The 14,269-nt window shown below is 42.0% G+C and overlaps 1 protein-coding gene across 1 annotated transcript in view; it reads right to left on the reverse strand.

The window, feature by feature from the left end:
* The window catches only part of LOC106572488 (paralemmin-1), a 38,299-nt gene extending 24,325 nt beyond the window's left edge, over positions 1 to 13,974 (reverse strand). Inside the window, exons 1-2 of the mRNA XM_082957065.1 lie at positions 13,401 to 13,974; positions 8,036 to 8,166 (exon numbers count right to left, since the gene is read on the reverse strand). Coding sequence (XP_082813191.1) covers positions 8,036 to 8,157 — 122 coding nt within the window. The 5' untranslated portion in view covers positions 8,158 to 8,166; positions 13,401 to 13,974. The remainder of the gene's footprint in view (positions 1 to 8,035; positions 8,167 to 13,400) is intronic.
* Between the last annotated feature and the right edge of the window lie 295 nt (positions 13,975 to 14,269).

Genomic DNA, 14,269 nt, shown 5'->3' on the forward strand with positions numbered 1-14,269 from the left:
GTGGTTCCAACCTTCTTCCATTTAAGAATGACGGAGGCCAATGTGTTTTTGGAGACCTTCAATGCTGCAGAAATGTTGTGGTACCCTTCCCCAGATCTGTGCCTCAACGCAATCCTGTCTCGGAGCGCTATTGACAATTCCTTCGACCTCATCACTTGGTTTTCGCTCTGACAACTGTGGGACCTTATATAGACAGGTGTGTTCCTTTCCAAATCATGTCCAATCAATAGAATTTACCACAGGTGGACTCCAATCAATTTGTAGAAACATCTCAAGGATGATCAATGGAAACATGATGCACCTGAGTTCAATTTCGAGTCTCATAGCAAAGTGTCTGAATACGTAAATAAGGTTTTTCTGTTTTTTACTTTTAATACATTTGCTAAAATGTCTAAAAACCTGTTTTCGATTTGTCATTATGGGGTATTGTGATGTCATTATGGGGTATTGTGATGTCATTATGGGGTATTGTGATGTCATTATGGGGTATTGTGATGTCATTATGGGGTATTGTGATGTCATTATGGGGTATTGTGTGTAGATTAATGAGGAAAATATTAATTTAATCAGTTTTAGTAAAAGGCTGTAACGTAACAAAATGTGACTAAAGACAAGGGGTCTGAATACTTTTCGAAGGCACTGTATTGTAACTCCACCAGTCCTATTTATGATACCATTTACAAAAATATTACCGTTTTGTCTTCTTCTAAAATAATGTTTATTTTTTTTTGCAATTAGTATATTTGAGTTTTATCATAACATGTCTTGAATTATTTGTTCTGTCTTTTCTGGGGGATTAAATTGAAATTACGACCAGCTTTCTATGGCTTCTTTTAAATATAGCGATATTTTGGAGATTATTTCATTTTCAAATAACCGAAAGTGAGAGGTTGTAATCTGCATAAAGGAAGAGGTCGTAATCTGAATAAAGGGAGAGGTTGTAATCTGAATAAAGGGAGAGGTTGTAATCTGAACAAAGGGAGAGGTTGTAATCTGAATAAAGGGAGAGATCGTAATCTGCATAAAGGGAGAGGTTGTAATCTGAACAAAGGGAGAGGTTATAATCTGAACAAAGGGAGAGGTCGTAATCTGAACAAAGGGAGAGGTCGTAATCTGAACAAAGGGAGAGGTTATAATCTGAACAAAGGGAGAGGTTATAATCTGAACAAAGGGAGAGGTTGTAATCTGAATAAAGGGAGAGGTCGTAATCTGAACAAAGGGAGAGGTTTTAATCTGAATAAAGGGAGAGGTTGTAATCTGAACAAAGGGAGAGGTTGTAATCTGAATACAGGGAGAGGTTGTAATCTGAACAAAGGGAGAGGTCGTAATCTGAACAAAGGGAGAGGTTTTAATCTGAATAAAGGGAGAGGTTGTAATCTGAACAAAGGGAGAGGTTGTAATCTGAATACAGGGAGAGGTTGTAATCTGAATAAAGGGAGAGGTCGTAATCTGATAGAGGGAGAGTTTGTAATCTGAATAAAGGGAGAGGTTGTAATCTGAATACAGGGAGAGATTGTAATCTGAATAAAGGGAGAGGTTGTAATCTGAATAAAGGGAGAGGTTGTAATCTGAATAAAAGGAGAGGTTGTAATCTGAATAAAGGGAGAGGTCGTAATCTGAATAAAGGGAGAGGTTGTAATCTGAACAAAGGGAGAGGTTATAATCTGAACAAAGGGAGAGGTTGTAATCTGAATAAAGGGAGAGGTTATAATCTGAACAAAGGGAGAGGTCGTAATCTGAATACAGGGAGAGGTTGTAATCTGAATAAAGGGAGAGGTTGTAATCTGATAGAGGGAGAGGTTGTAATCTGAATACAGAGAGAGGTTGTAATCTGAATAAAGGGAGAGGTCGTAATCTGATAGAGGGAGAGGTTGTAATCTGAGTAAAGGGAGAGATTGTAATCTGAATAAAGGGAGAGGTTGTAATCTGAATAAAGGGAGAGGTCGTAATCTGATAGAGAGAGAGGTCGTAATCTGATAGAGGGAGAGGTTGTAATCTGAGTAAAGGGAGAGGTTGTAATCTGAGTAAAGGGAGAGGTTGTAATCTGAATAAAGGGAGAGGTTGTAATCTGAGTAAAGGGAGAGGTTGTAATCTGAGTAAAGGGAGAGGTTGTAATCTGAGTAAAGGGAGAGGTTGTAATCTGAGTAAAGGGAGAGGTTGTAATCTGAGTAAAGGGAGAGGTTGTAATCTGAGTAAAGGGAGAGGTTGTAATCTGAATAAAGGGAAAAAGACCATTATTGAACATGGGGTGAGGCATTCTTACTGATCTGCTAGAGAACCATTTCAGATTTAAGTATAATTTTTGTGACTGAAGCCTTTAGTGAGGTCTAACGCTTTCATATTTAATCATTTCTGCCCTCCAAATTCGTAATCATTATATAAATAGGCCTGTTTAATTTAGTCTGGCTTGCCGTTCCAAATAAAGTGGAATATTTTTTGCTCATAAAATGTTAAAAACAAGTTGTTAGGTGTAGGGAAGGCCATAAGTAAATAGGCAAACTGTGATATGACTGAAGAGTGAATCAGGATTATTTTTCCACTAATAGTCAGCTATTTACCTTTCCATGGTAACAAGATCTTATCTATGTTTGGTAACTTTCTATTAAAATGTATTGTAGTGAGATTCTATCTTTCTTTTGGGAAAGTACACACACACACACACACACACACACACACACACACACACACACACACACACACACACACACACACACACACACACACACACACACACACACACACACACACTTAGTGAGGTCTGCACAACGCATCACTGGGGGCAAACTACCTGCCCTCCAGGACATCTACAGCACCCGATGTCACAGGAAGGCCAAAAAGATCATCAAGGACATCAACCACCCGAGCCACTGCCTGTTCACCCCGCTATCATCCAGAAGGCGAGGTCAGTACAGGTGCATCAAAGCTGGGACCGAGAGACTGAAAAACAGCTTCTATCTCAAGGCCATCAGACTGTTAAACAGCCATCACTAACATAGAGTGGCTGCTGCCAACATACTGACTCAACTCCAGCCACTTTAATAATGGAAAAATTGATGTAATAAATGTATCACTAGCCACTTTAAACAATACCACTTTATATAATGTTTACATACCCTACATTACTCATCTCATATGTATATACTGTACTCTATACCATCCACTGCATCTTGCCTATGCCACACGGCCATCACTCATCCATATATTTATATGTACATATTCTTATTCATTCCTTTACACTTGTGTGTACAAGGTAGTCGTTGTGAAATGGTTAGATTACTTGTTAGATATTACTGCACGGTCGGAACTAGAAGCACAAGCATTTCACTACGCTTGTATTAACATCTGCTAACCATGTGTAGGTGACAAATAAAATTTGATTTGATTTGACTTAATTTGCTCACACAGACATAACATTTAAATTGACTCTACAAACACTCACAATTATCATACGCTGCTATTACTCTGTTTATCATATATCCTGTTGCCTAGTCACCTTCCCCCTATACACATCTACCTCCATCACTCCAGTATCCCTGTCCCCTTCCCCTATACATATCTACCTCCATCACTCCAGTATCCCTGTCCCCTTCCCCCTATACATATCTACCTCCATCACTCCAGTATCCCTGTCTCCTTCCCCCTATACATATCTACCTCCATCACTCCAATATCCCTGTCCCCTATACATATCTACCTCCATCACTCCAGTATCCCTGTCTCCTTCCCCCTATACATATCTACCTCCATCACTCCAGTATCCCTGTCTCCTTCCCCCTATACATATCTTCCTCCATCACTCCAGTATCCCTGTCTCCTTCCCCCTATACATATCTACCTCCATCACTCCAGTATCCCTGTCTCCTTCCCCCTATACATATCTACCTCCATCACTCCAGTATCCCTGTACACTGTTAATATGGAACTGGAACTGACCCTGTATATAGTCACCTTACCCATGTTGTGGTCCACACATCTCTACCTTCCACACATCTCTACCTTCCACACATTTCTCCCTTCCACACATCTCTACTTTCCACACGTCTCTACCTTCCACACATCTCTATCTTCCACACATCTCTACCTTCCACACATCTCTACTTTCCACACATCTCTATCTTCCACACATCTCTACCTTCCACACATCTCTCCCTTCCACACATCTCTATCTTCCACACATCTCTACCTTCCACACATCTCTCCCTTCCACACATCTCTCCCTTCCACACATCTTTCCCTTCCACACATCTCTCTCTTCCACACAACTCTACCTTCCACACAACTCTACCTTCCACACAACTCTCCCTTATTCTAGCCTCTCTCAGCCTATTGCGGACAGTCTGAGCACTGATGGATGGATTGTGCATTCCTGGTGTAATTTGGGCAGTTTATTGTTGCCATCCTGTACCTGTCCCACAGGTGTGATGTTCGGATGTACTGATCCTGTGCAGGTGTTGTTACACGTGGTTTGCCACTGCGAGGACGATCAGCTGTCCGTCCTGTCTCCCTGTAGCCCTATCTTAGGCGTCTCACTGTACGGGCATTGCAATGTATTGCCCTGGCCCCATCTGTAGTCCTCATGCCTCCTTGCAGCATGCCTAAGGCACGTTCACACAGATGAGCAGGGACCCTGGGAATCTTTCAATTTGAGTCAGAGTCAGTAGAAAGGCCTCTTTAGTGTCCTAAGCTTTCATAACTGTGACCTTAATTGCCTACCGTCTGTAAGCTGTTAGTGTCTTAACGACCGTTCCACAGTGTTTAAACTCTTTACAATGAAGATCTGTGAAATTATTTGGATTTTTTACAAATTATATTTGAAAGACAGGGTCCTGAAAATGGGACGTTTCATTTTTTGCTGAGTTGACTATTTTTTATTTCTGAACTGGTAGTTGATGCACGCTTCCCTTCACTGTTCAAGGCAACCGGATATCAGCGCATCACCCACCACTTTACAATGTGAGCCGGAGGCATTCTGAAAACGTTCTTAATTGTTTGAAACCTGAATGTTTTATTTCACATTATGAGGTATGTCTTACCTTGCTTCAAAGTAGCTTATAGGCAAAATCCGACCATGGAAACATGGAGACAATTGTTTGATAAAGACTTCATAGGCAGCACGTGATTTTCAAGTTTGAGGAAGTTAACAATTTATCCTACCATTTCTACTGTTCTGCGTGCCAGTTATGATTTTCATATGCACATTTTGATGGAACAGTTTCACTTCAATAATAACGTTTTTTCATTTCTTAAAATCATTGTCACGTGGTTAATCATAAAAATCTGAATTAAAAAATGATACAAATCTAAAAGTTAAAAGTCAACTAATGCGAGATCAGAAAGAAATGAGCTCATGGAACTCATAGCCTATAGGCCAATGCAGCAGTAGGCATAAATCTTCCATTGCTCTTTCACACCGAGGAAGGTGATTATCGAGGGGGAGATTGTTTGAAAGATTTTTCAAATAGACTACTGTGAGGAACTATAGTTTTAATGTATTCTCATTCACAATGGATGTTAATTTAAAAAAAGCATTCCTTAATTTCTGTGCAGCAGGCCAGGTAGGCTACTTCTACGGTTGCTCAGGCACACACTCTCCCTCAACGTTATCAGGACAGAGAAACCAGGCCCATGCTCCCCCAACGGTATCAGGACAGAGAAACCAGGCCCATGCTCCCCCAACGGTATCAGGACAGAGAAACCAGGCCCATGCTCCCTCAACGGTATCAGGACAGAGAAACCAGACCCATGCTCCCTCAACATTATCAGGACAGAGAAACCAGACCCATGCTCATTCCTCACATGGAGCACTCCAAACAAAAAACAATAAAAAAAAATGACAAAACTTGTAAATGATGGTTATGAAATAAACCCAAACTTATTTCTCACAAGTGTAGCAGGTTGTGAACGCTGCGAACAACGTTTCCACTCAGCGAATGAAAAAGTTAAATAGCTAAAGGCCTAATTAGTAATACCTGCATTAAGATAAATTCATGTAACCAAATGACAGGGATTAACAGTACATTTACTACTGGTGACATATGTAATGGGGAACTGGTCAAAATAAAAGGCAAACAAATTCACACAATGAAACAATGAATGTGCATGAAATGGCGGGAGACAGCTGAGCCATTCTGGAGACAACAGATCCTGTTTTCCCATTGTCTTGGTCCTAAATCTGTCTTCCCATTGTCCTGGTCCTAAATCTGTCTTCCCATTGTCCTGGTCCTAAATCTGTCTTCCCATTGTCCTGGTCCTAAATCTGTCTTCCCATTGTCCTGGTCCTAAATCTGTCTTCCCATTGTCCTGGTCCTAAATCTGTCTTCCCATTGTCCTGGTCCTAAATCTGTCTTCCCATTGTCCTGGTCCTAAATCTGTCTTCCCATTGTCCGTATGGCTAGAGGCCATCTCCTCTCATACTGCTGGATCATAGTAGGAAAATGGAATAAGAAAACAAGCTAGTTTTCTTCCGTTTCATTCCTAGTGAACACGACCCTGATGTAGGCTTATGAAATGGCTCTGATCGCTGGTAAGGAAAAAAACTGACCTCAGATATCCAGGTGTTTTGAAGTTGGAGGAAGAAACTGACTGTGATGAGCTGAACAGACCAACGGAGACAACACACACACACACACACACACAGACAACGAGAGAGCACGAGAGAGTGCGCAAGAGCAAGAGAAAACACGAGAGAGGAAGAGAGAGAGAGAGAGGGAGACCAACAGGTCCTTGAAGATGTGTTAATTAGAAGCTAAACGAATCAGGACTCTCAGGATCAGAAATGATGTTTCTGTGTTCAGATCCATCTACATGACAGCTATGATAGAGGCCTACAGGATATTACATTTGATCTATACTGAACGAAATCAACACTGCATGTATGAGTGCAACCGTCAATGGTGTTCAGCAACAGTAATTTCCATGTGTTATCAGTTACTTCCTATGTATGTGTGTACCTGTGAATAGTGTCCCCCAGTCAGTTCCTGTGTATGTGTGTACCTGTGAATAGTGTCCCCCAGTCAGTTCCTGTGTATGTGTGTACCTGTGAATAGTGTCCCCCAGTCAGTTTCCTTCCTATGTGTGTACCTGTGAATAGTGTCCCCCAGTCAGTTCCTGTGTATGTGTGTACCTGTGAATAGTGTCCCCCAGTCAGTTTCCTTCCTATGTGTGTACCTGTGAATAGTGTCCCCCAGTCAGTTCCTTCCTATGTGTGTACCTGTGAATAGTGTCCCCCAGTCAGTTCCTTCCTATGTGTGTACCTGTGAATAGTGTCCCCCAGTCAGTTCCTTCCTATGTGTGTACCTGTGAATAGTGTCCCCCAGTCAGTTTCCTTCCTATGTGTGTACCTGTGAATAGTGTCCCCCAGTCAGTTTCCTTCCTATGTGTGTACCTGTGAATAGTGTCCCCCAGTCAGTTCCTGTGTATGTGTGTACCTGTGAATAGTGTCCCCCAGTCAGTTCCTGTGTATGTGTGTACCTGTGAATAGTGTCCCCCAGTCAGTTTCCTTCCTATGTGTGTACCTGTGAATAGTGTCCCCCAGTCAGTTCCTTCCTATGTGTGTACCTGTGAATAGTGTCCCCCAGTCAGTTCCTTCCTATGTGTGTACCTGTGAATAGTGTCCCCCAGTCAGTTTCCTTCCTATGTGTGTACCTGTGAATAGTGTCCCCCTGTCAGTTCCTGTGTATGTGTGTACCTGTGAATAGTGTCCCCCTGTCAGTTTCCTTCCTATGTGTGTACCTGTGAATAGTGTCCCCCAGTCAGTTCCTGTGTATGTGTGTACCTGTGAATAGTGTCCCCCAGTCAGTTCCTTCCTATGTGTGTACCTGTGAATAGTGTCCCCCAGTCAGTTTCCTTCCTATGTGTGTACCTGTGAATAGTGTCCCCCAGTCAGTTCCCTTCCTATGTGTGTACCTGTGAATAGTGTCCCCCAGTCAGTTCCTTCCTATGTGTGTACCTGTGAATAGTGTCCCCCAGTCAGTTTCCTTCCTATGTGTGTACCTGTGAATAGTGTCCCCCTGTCAGTTCCTGTGTCTGTGTGTACCTGTGAATAGTGTCCCCCAGTCTCTTCCCCTGCTCTTCGTCCTTCTCCAGCTGTCGTCTTCGTCCATCGTCTTCATCGTTAGTTCCAGGGGGCGTGCCTTGTAGGAGCCAGCGCTCTCTCATGGCTTTAGACTGAAGGTGAGAGACAAGAGGGAGAATATATTAAAGGCCTATAACATAACAATCATAATATTAATACCGTAAAGGCTAACATTAACATTTATCATGGTTTAAGACTGGACACAAGAGACAGTGTGAGGAGAATCATTCAGAAGATCCACATTATGAGCCCAGATTGACAAGCCTGTTTCCCCCCCCGTCGCATATTAGCTTGTTGACTGTTTGGCATCAACCTGATTCCTGGTCTACGGATGGAGACAAATGGATCAAATTCAACATTCACTCCAACCTCAATCAGAATGGTGAATATCCTATAATCTCACTCACTCACTCACTCACTCACTCACTCACTCACTCACTCACTCACTCACTCACTCTTCTCGGTTGATTTAGTTCATTACGTAAACTCACTGAAGAGAGAGGCTGAGAGGAGCTAAGCAGGCTGGTTTATCTCCGGAGAAACTCTTCTTTGTGTAAATCTCTCTCTCTCTCTCTGTGTTTATTCTGTCTCGCCCACAGAGCTGATGTTGTAATAGTCGAGGGTTTATCACACTGACTAAATCTCAGAGGGTTTGTTGACAGACTCTCTTCAAGTGCAGCTGAATTTGATTATTTGAGAAGTAATTTCCATTAAATGTTGGGCTCTTTTGCAACAGGGTAATATACGATCTCCTGCACGGTAACCAAGCGCTGGGCATCTGATAAGACAAGCTCAGTCCCGAATGGCAAACGTATTCGCTATAGTGCACTAGTGTTGACCAGGGCCCCCAGGGCTCTGGCTGAAAGTAATGCACTATAGACACTAGTAAATAGGGAACCATTTGGGATTTATCCACAGTCAGCTCTGAGTGTGAAGTGTTAACAGGACTGGAATGAGAGAAACTCCTCTGTGTTCTGACTGCCTCTCTATCTGTGGGAAATATGGGTTCTGACTGCCTCTCTATCTCTGGGAAATCTGGCTTCTGACTGCCTCTATCTCTGGGAAATATGGGTTCTGACTGCCTCTATCTATGGGAAATCTGTGTTCTGACTGCCTCTCTATCTGTGGGAAATCTGGGTTCTGACTGCCTCTATCTATGGGAAATATGGGTTCTGACTGCCTCTCCAACTGTGGGAAATCTAGGTTCTTACTGCCTCTCTATCTATGGGAAATATGGGTTCTTACTGCCTCTCTATCTCTGGGAAATCTGTGTTCTGACTGCCTCTCTATCTCTGGGAAATCTGTGTTCTGACTGCCTCTCTATCTGTGGGAAATCTGGGTTCTAACTGCCTCTCTATCTGTGGGAAATCTGGGTTCTAACTGCCTCTCTATCTGTGGGAAATCTGGGTTCTAACTGCCTCTCTATCTGTGGGAAATCTGGGTTCTAACTGCCTCTCTATCTGTGGGAAATCTGGGTTCTAACTGCCTCTCTATCTATGGGAAATCTGGGTTCTGATCAAATGCCATACAGTGTCTTCAGAACCTATTCACACCCCTTGCCTTTTTCCACATTTTGTTGTCTTACAGAATAAATTGAGATGTTTTGTCACTGGCCTACATACAATACCCCATAATGGGGGAAGGTAGCCTAGTGGGGCAGCAGGTAGCCTAGTGGTTAGAGCGTTGGACTAGTAACCGAAAGGTTGCAAGATCAAATCTCTGAGCTGATAAGGTGAAAAACTTTTGTTCTGCCCCTGAACAAGGCAGTTAACCCACTGTTCCTAGGCCGTCATTGAAAATAAGAATTTGTTCTTAACTGACTTGCCTAGTTAAATAAATAATGTCAAAGTAAAAATGTCTGGAGTCAAGTATTCAACCCCTTTGTTATGGCAAGCCTAAATGTGCTTAACAAGTCACATAATAAGTTGCATGGACTCACTGTATGAAATAATAGTGTTTAACTATATGTTTTAATGACTACCTCATCTCTGTACCACACACATACAATTATCTGTAAGGTCCCTTAGTCAATCAGTGAATTTCAATCAGAGATTCAACCACAAAGACTAGGGAGGTTTCAATGCCTCATTAAGAAGGGCACGATGGGTAAAAAAAAAAAGAATGACATTGAATATCTCTTTAAGCATGGTGAAGTTATTAATTACCCTTTGGATGGTGTATCAATACAGCCGGTCACTACAAAGATAGAGGCGTCCTTCCTTACTCAGTTGCCGGAGAGGAAGGAAACTGCTCAATTGTCATTTTAAAACAGTTACAGAGTTGAATGGCTGGGATAGGAGAATACTGACAGAATGAAAGAAGGAACAGAATAAATATTTTCCAAAACATGCATCCTGTTTGCAACAAGGCATGAAATTAAATCTGCAAAAAACTGCAGCAAAGAAATTAACTTTCTGTCCTGAATACAAAGCGTTATGTTTGGGGCAAATCCAACACAACACATCACACATCTCTTCATATTTTCAAGCATGGTGGTGGCTGCATCATGTTATGGGTATGCTTGTCATCAGCATGGACTTGGGAGTTTCTTAGGATAAAATAAACAAAATTTCCAACAGACACTGGGAGACAAATTCACTTTACAGCAGGAAAATATTCTTAAACACTGGAGTTGCTTACAATGAATGCTCTTGATTGGTCTAGTTAGAGTTTTTGCTCAAAAATCAAAATGGCAAGAATTGAAAACGGATGTCTAGCACTGATCAACAACCAACTTTACGGAGCTTGAAGCATTTAAAAATAAATATTTTACAATCCAGGTGTGGAAAGCTCTTAGAGATTTACCCAGAAAGACTCACAGCTGTAATCACTGCCAAAGGTGAATCTAACATGTATTCACTAAGGGGTGTGAATAATTATGTAAATTTGATGTTTATGTATTTCATTTTCAATAAATTTGCAAATATTTCTAAAAACATGTTCTCACTTTATCATTATGGGGTATAGTTTGTAGATGGGTGAGAAAAAACATCTATTAAATTAATTTTGAATTCAGGTTGTAACACAACAGAATGTGAAATAAGTCAAGAGGTAAGAATACTTTCAGAAAGCACTATAAAAATCAGCATGTTTGAAGTCCGGCCTGGTTGTAGTTTAGTTGTCACGTCCTGACCAGTAAAATGGGTTATTCGTCATTGTAGTTTGGTCAGGGCAGGGAGTGTTTTTGGTTTAGGTTCTATGTTTTCTATTTCTATGTTTAAATCTAGTTTTCTATTTCTATGTTGGGTTTTTGGTAGGACCTCCAATTAGAAGCAGCTGGTTGTCGTTGTCTCTAATTGGAGGCCATATTTAGTTGAGGTTTGTTTCCCTTGTGTTTTGTGGTTATTTTCTGTATAGCCTGGGAGCCTTATGGAACTGTTATAGTCGTATGTTTATTTTTGTTGAAGTGTTTTCTTTAAATAAATTAAGAAGATGAGCACTTTACCCGCTGCGCCTCCTTTCGACAACTATGACATTACTGAACAAGCAGTACAGTTCTATCAGCTAATCCTGGTCCTTTGTTAGCTTTCTCTCATAATAGCAGAACATACAGTAGGTGACATATATGTTTCGCACGCGCACACACACACGCACACGCACACATCTACACACACGCACACATCTACAGTGAGCTCCAAAAGCATTGGGACAGAGACATTTTGTTTGTTTGTTTTGTCTCTGTACTCCAGCACATTGGATATGTAATGATACAATGGCCATGAGGACTGTCCGATGTAATGTGAAGGTATTGTCCTTCATATCGGGTGAACCGGTTAGAAATTTCAGCACCTTTTGACTACTTTAATACACATAAGTGAATTTGTCCTTATACTTTTGGTCCCCTAAAATGGGGCGGGGAGACTATGTACAAAAAGTGCTGTGAATTCCAAGCGGTTCAGGATGAAAATACCCTCAAATTAAATCGGACAGTCTGCACTTTAACCTCATAGTCATTGTATCATTTCAAATCCAAAGTGCTGGAGTACCGAGTGAAAACAACAAAAACGTAGTCACTGTCCCAATACTGTTGGAGCTCAGTGTATATATGTTTACCTTGAGATGTTGGAGCTGTTGGAGCTCAGTGTATATATGTTTACCTTGAGGTGTTGGAGCTGTTGGAACTCAGTGTATATATGTTTACCTTGAGCTGTTGGAGCTGTTGGAGCTCAGTGTATATGTGTTTACCTTGAGGTGTTGGAGCTCAGTGTATATATGTTTACCTTGAGGTGTTGGAGCTCAGTGTATATATGTTTACCTTGAGGTGTTGGAGCTCAGTGTATATATGTTTACCTTGAGCTGTTGGAGCTCAGTGTATATGTGTTTACCTTGAGGTGTTGGAGCTCAGTGTATATATGTTTACCTTGAGGTGTTGGAGCTGTTGGAGCTCAGTGTATATGTGTTTACCTTGAGGTGTTGGAGCTCAGTGTATATATGTTTACCTTGAGGTGTTGGAGCTCAGTGTATACGTGTTTACCTTGAGGTGTTGGAGCTGTTGGAGCTCAGTGTATACGTGTTTACCTTGAGGTGTTGGAGCTGTTGGAGCTCAGTGTATATATGTTTACCTTGAGGTGTTGGAGCTGTTGGAGCTCAGTGTATATGTGTTTACCTTGAGGTGTTGGAGCTCAGTGTATACGTGTTTACCTTGAGGTGTTGGAGCTGTTGGAGCTCAGTGTATATATGTTTACCTTGAGGTGTTGGAGCTGTTGGAGCTCTGTGTATACGTGTTTACCTTGAGGTGTTGGAGCTCAGTGTATATATGTTTACCTTGAGCTGTTGGAGCTGTTGGAGCTCAGTGTATATGTGTTTACCTTGAGGTGTTGGAGCTCAGTGTATATGTGTTTACCTTGAGGTGTTGGAGCTGTTGGAGCTCAGTGTATACGTGTTTACCTTGAGGTGTTGGAGCTCAGTGTATATATGTTTACCTTGAGCTGTTGGAGCTGTTGGAGCTCAGTGTATATGTGTTTACCTTGAGGTGTTGGAGCTGTTGGAGCTCAGTGTATACGTGTTTACCTTGAGCTGTTGGAGCTCAGTGTATACGTGTTTACCTTGAGGTGTTGGAGCTGTTGGAGCTCAGTGTATACGTGTTTACCTTGAGGTGTTGGAACTCAGTGTATATATGTTTACCTTGAGGTGTTGGAGCTCAGTGTATACGTGTTTACCTTGAGGTGTTGGAGCTGTTGGAGCTCAGTGTATACGTGTTTACCTTGAGGTGTTGGAACTCAGTGTATACGTGTTTACCTTGAGGTGTTGGAGCTGTTGGAGCTCAGTGTATACGTGTTTACCTTGAGGTGTTGGAGCTGTTGGAGCTCAGTGTATACGTGTTTACCTTGAGGTGTTGGAGCTGCAGCACCAGATCGTCCAGCTGTCTCCTCTTGTCTTCAATCTCTGACTGTCTTTTCCTTTTCTCCTGCAGAACAACACAACACTTGATGACCAAAGGATCATGGTTAAATCCCTTTTACTAGTCGTATGTACAGGATGCACATGGTATACAGCGTTCAACAAAGTGTGTGTGTGTGTGTGTGTATGTGTTATAGAGGGTTGTCGTGGAGTGTGTGTGTTATAGAGGGTGGACGTGGAGTGTGTGTGTATGTGTGTGTGTGTTGTAGAGGGTGTGTGTGTGTGTGTGTGTGTGTGTGTGTGTTGTAGAAGGTGGTCGTGGAGAGAGAATTAAGCATCAGATTAAGGATAATTGTAACCTCAATCAGAACAGAAACAAGATGGAGGACAGCGTTGTAATGCGTGACTTCACTAGAGTGATTCTCTGACTAATGGCTCGTTCTGGTCCAGAAATACACAGCAGACAGGACACCCGGTTCCCTATGAGCACAGACTATGAGGTTAAAGTGAACGCTGTCCTCCATCTATCAGGGTCTGTGACTGTGCATTTCTCAGCATTAGAGGATCCCATGTGGTCGTCCCGTGTGGCTCAGTTGGTAGAGCACAGTGTTTGCAACGCCAGGGTTGTGGGTTCGATTCCCATGGGGGACCAGTACGGGAAGAAAAAAAAAATGTATGAAATGTATACTTTCACCACTGTAAATTGCTCTGGATAAGAGCGTCTGCTAAATGACTAAAATGTAAATGTGATTTCAGAACTAAATGTCTGTTTAGCTGATGTGTTTTTGTGAATGGACATGTGTTCAGCCCACGGCCGTCAGATGTTCCTTATAGTGTCGGGTATGGAGAGATAGT

This window comes from Salmo salar, chromosome 01 (genome assembly GCF_965601325.2).
Source record: "Salmo salar chromosome 01, fSalSal1, whole genome shotgun sequence".
Classification (NCBI taxonomy): Eukaryota; Metazoa; Chordata; class Actinopteri; order Salmoniformes; family Salmonidae; genus Salmo; species Salmo salar.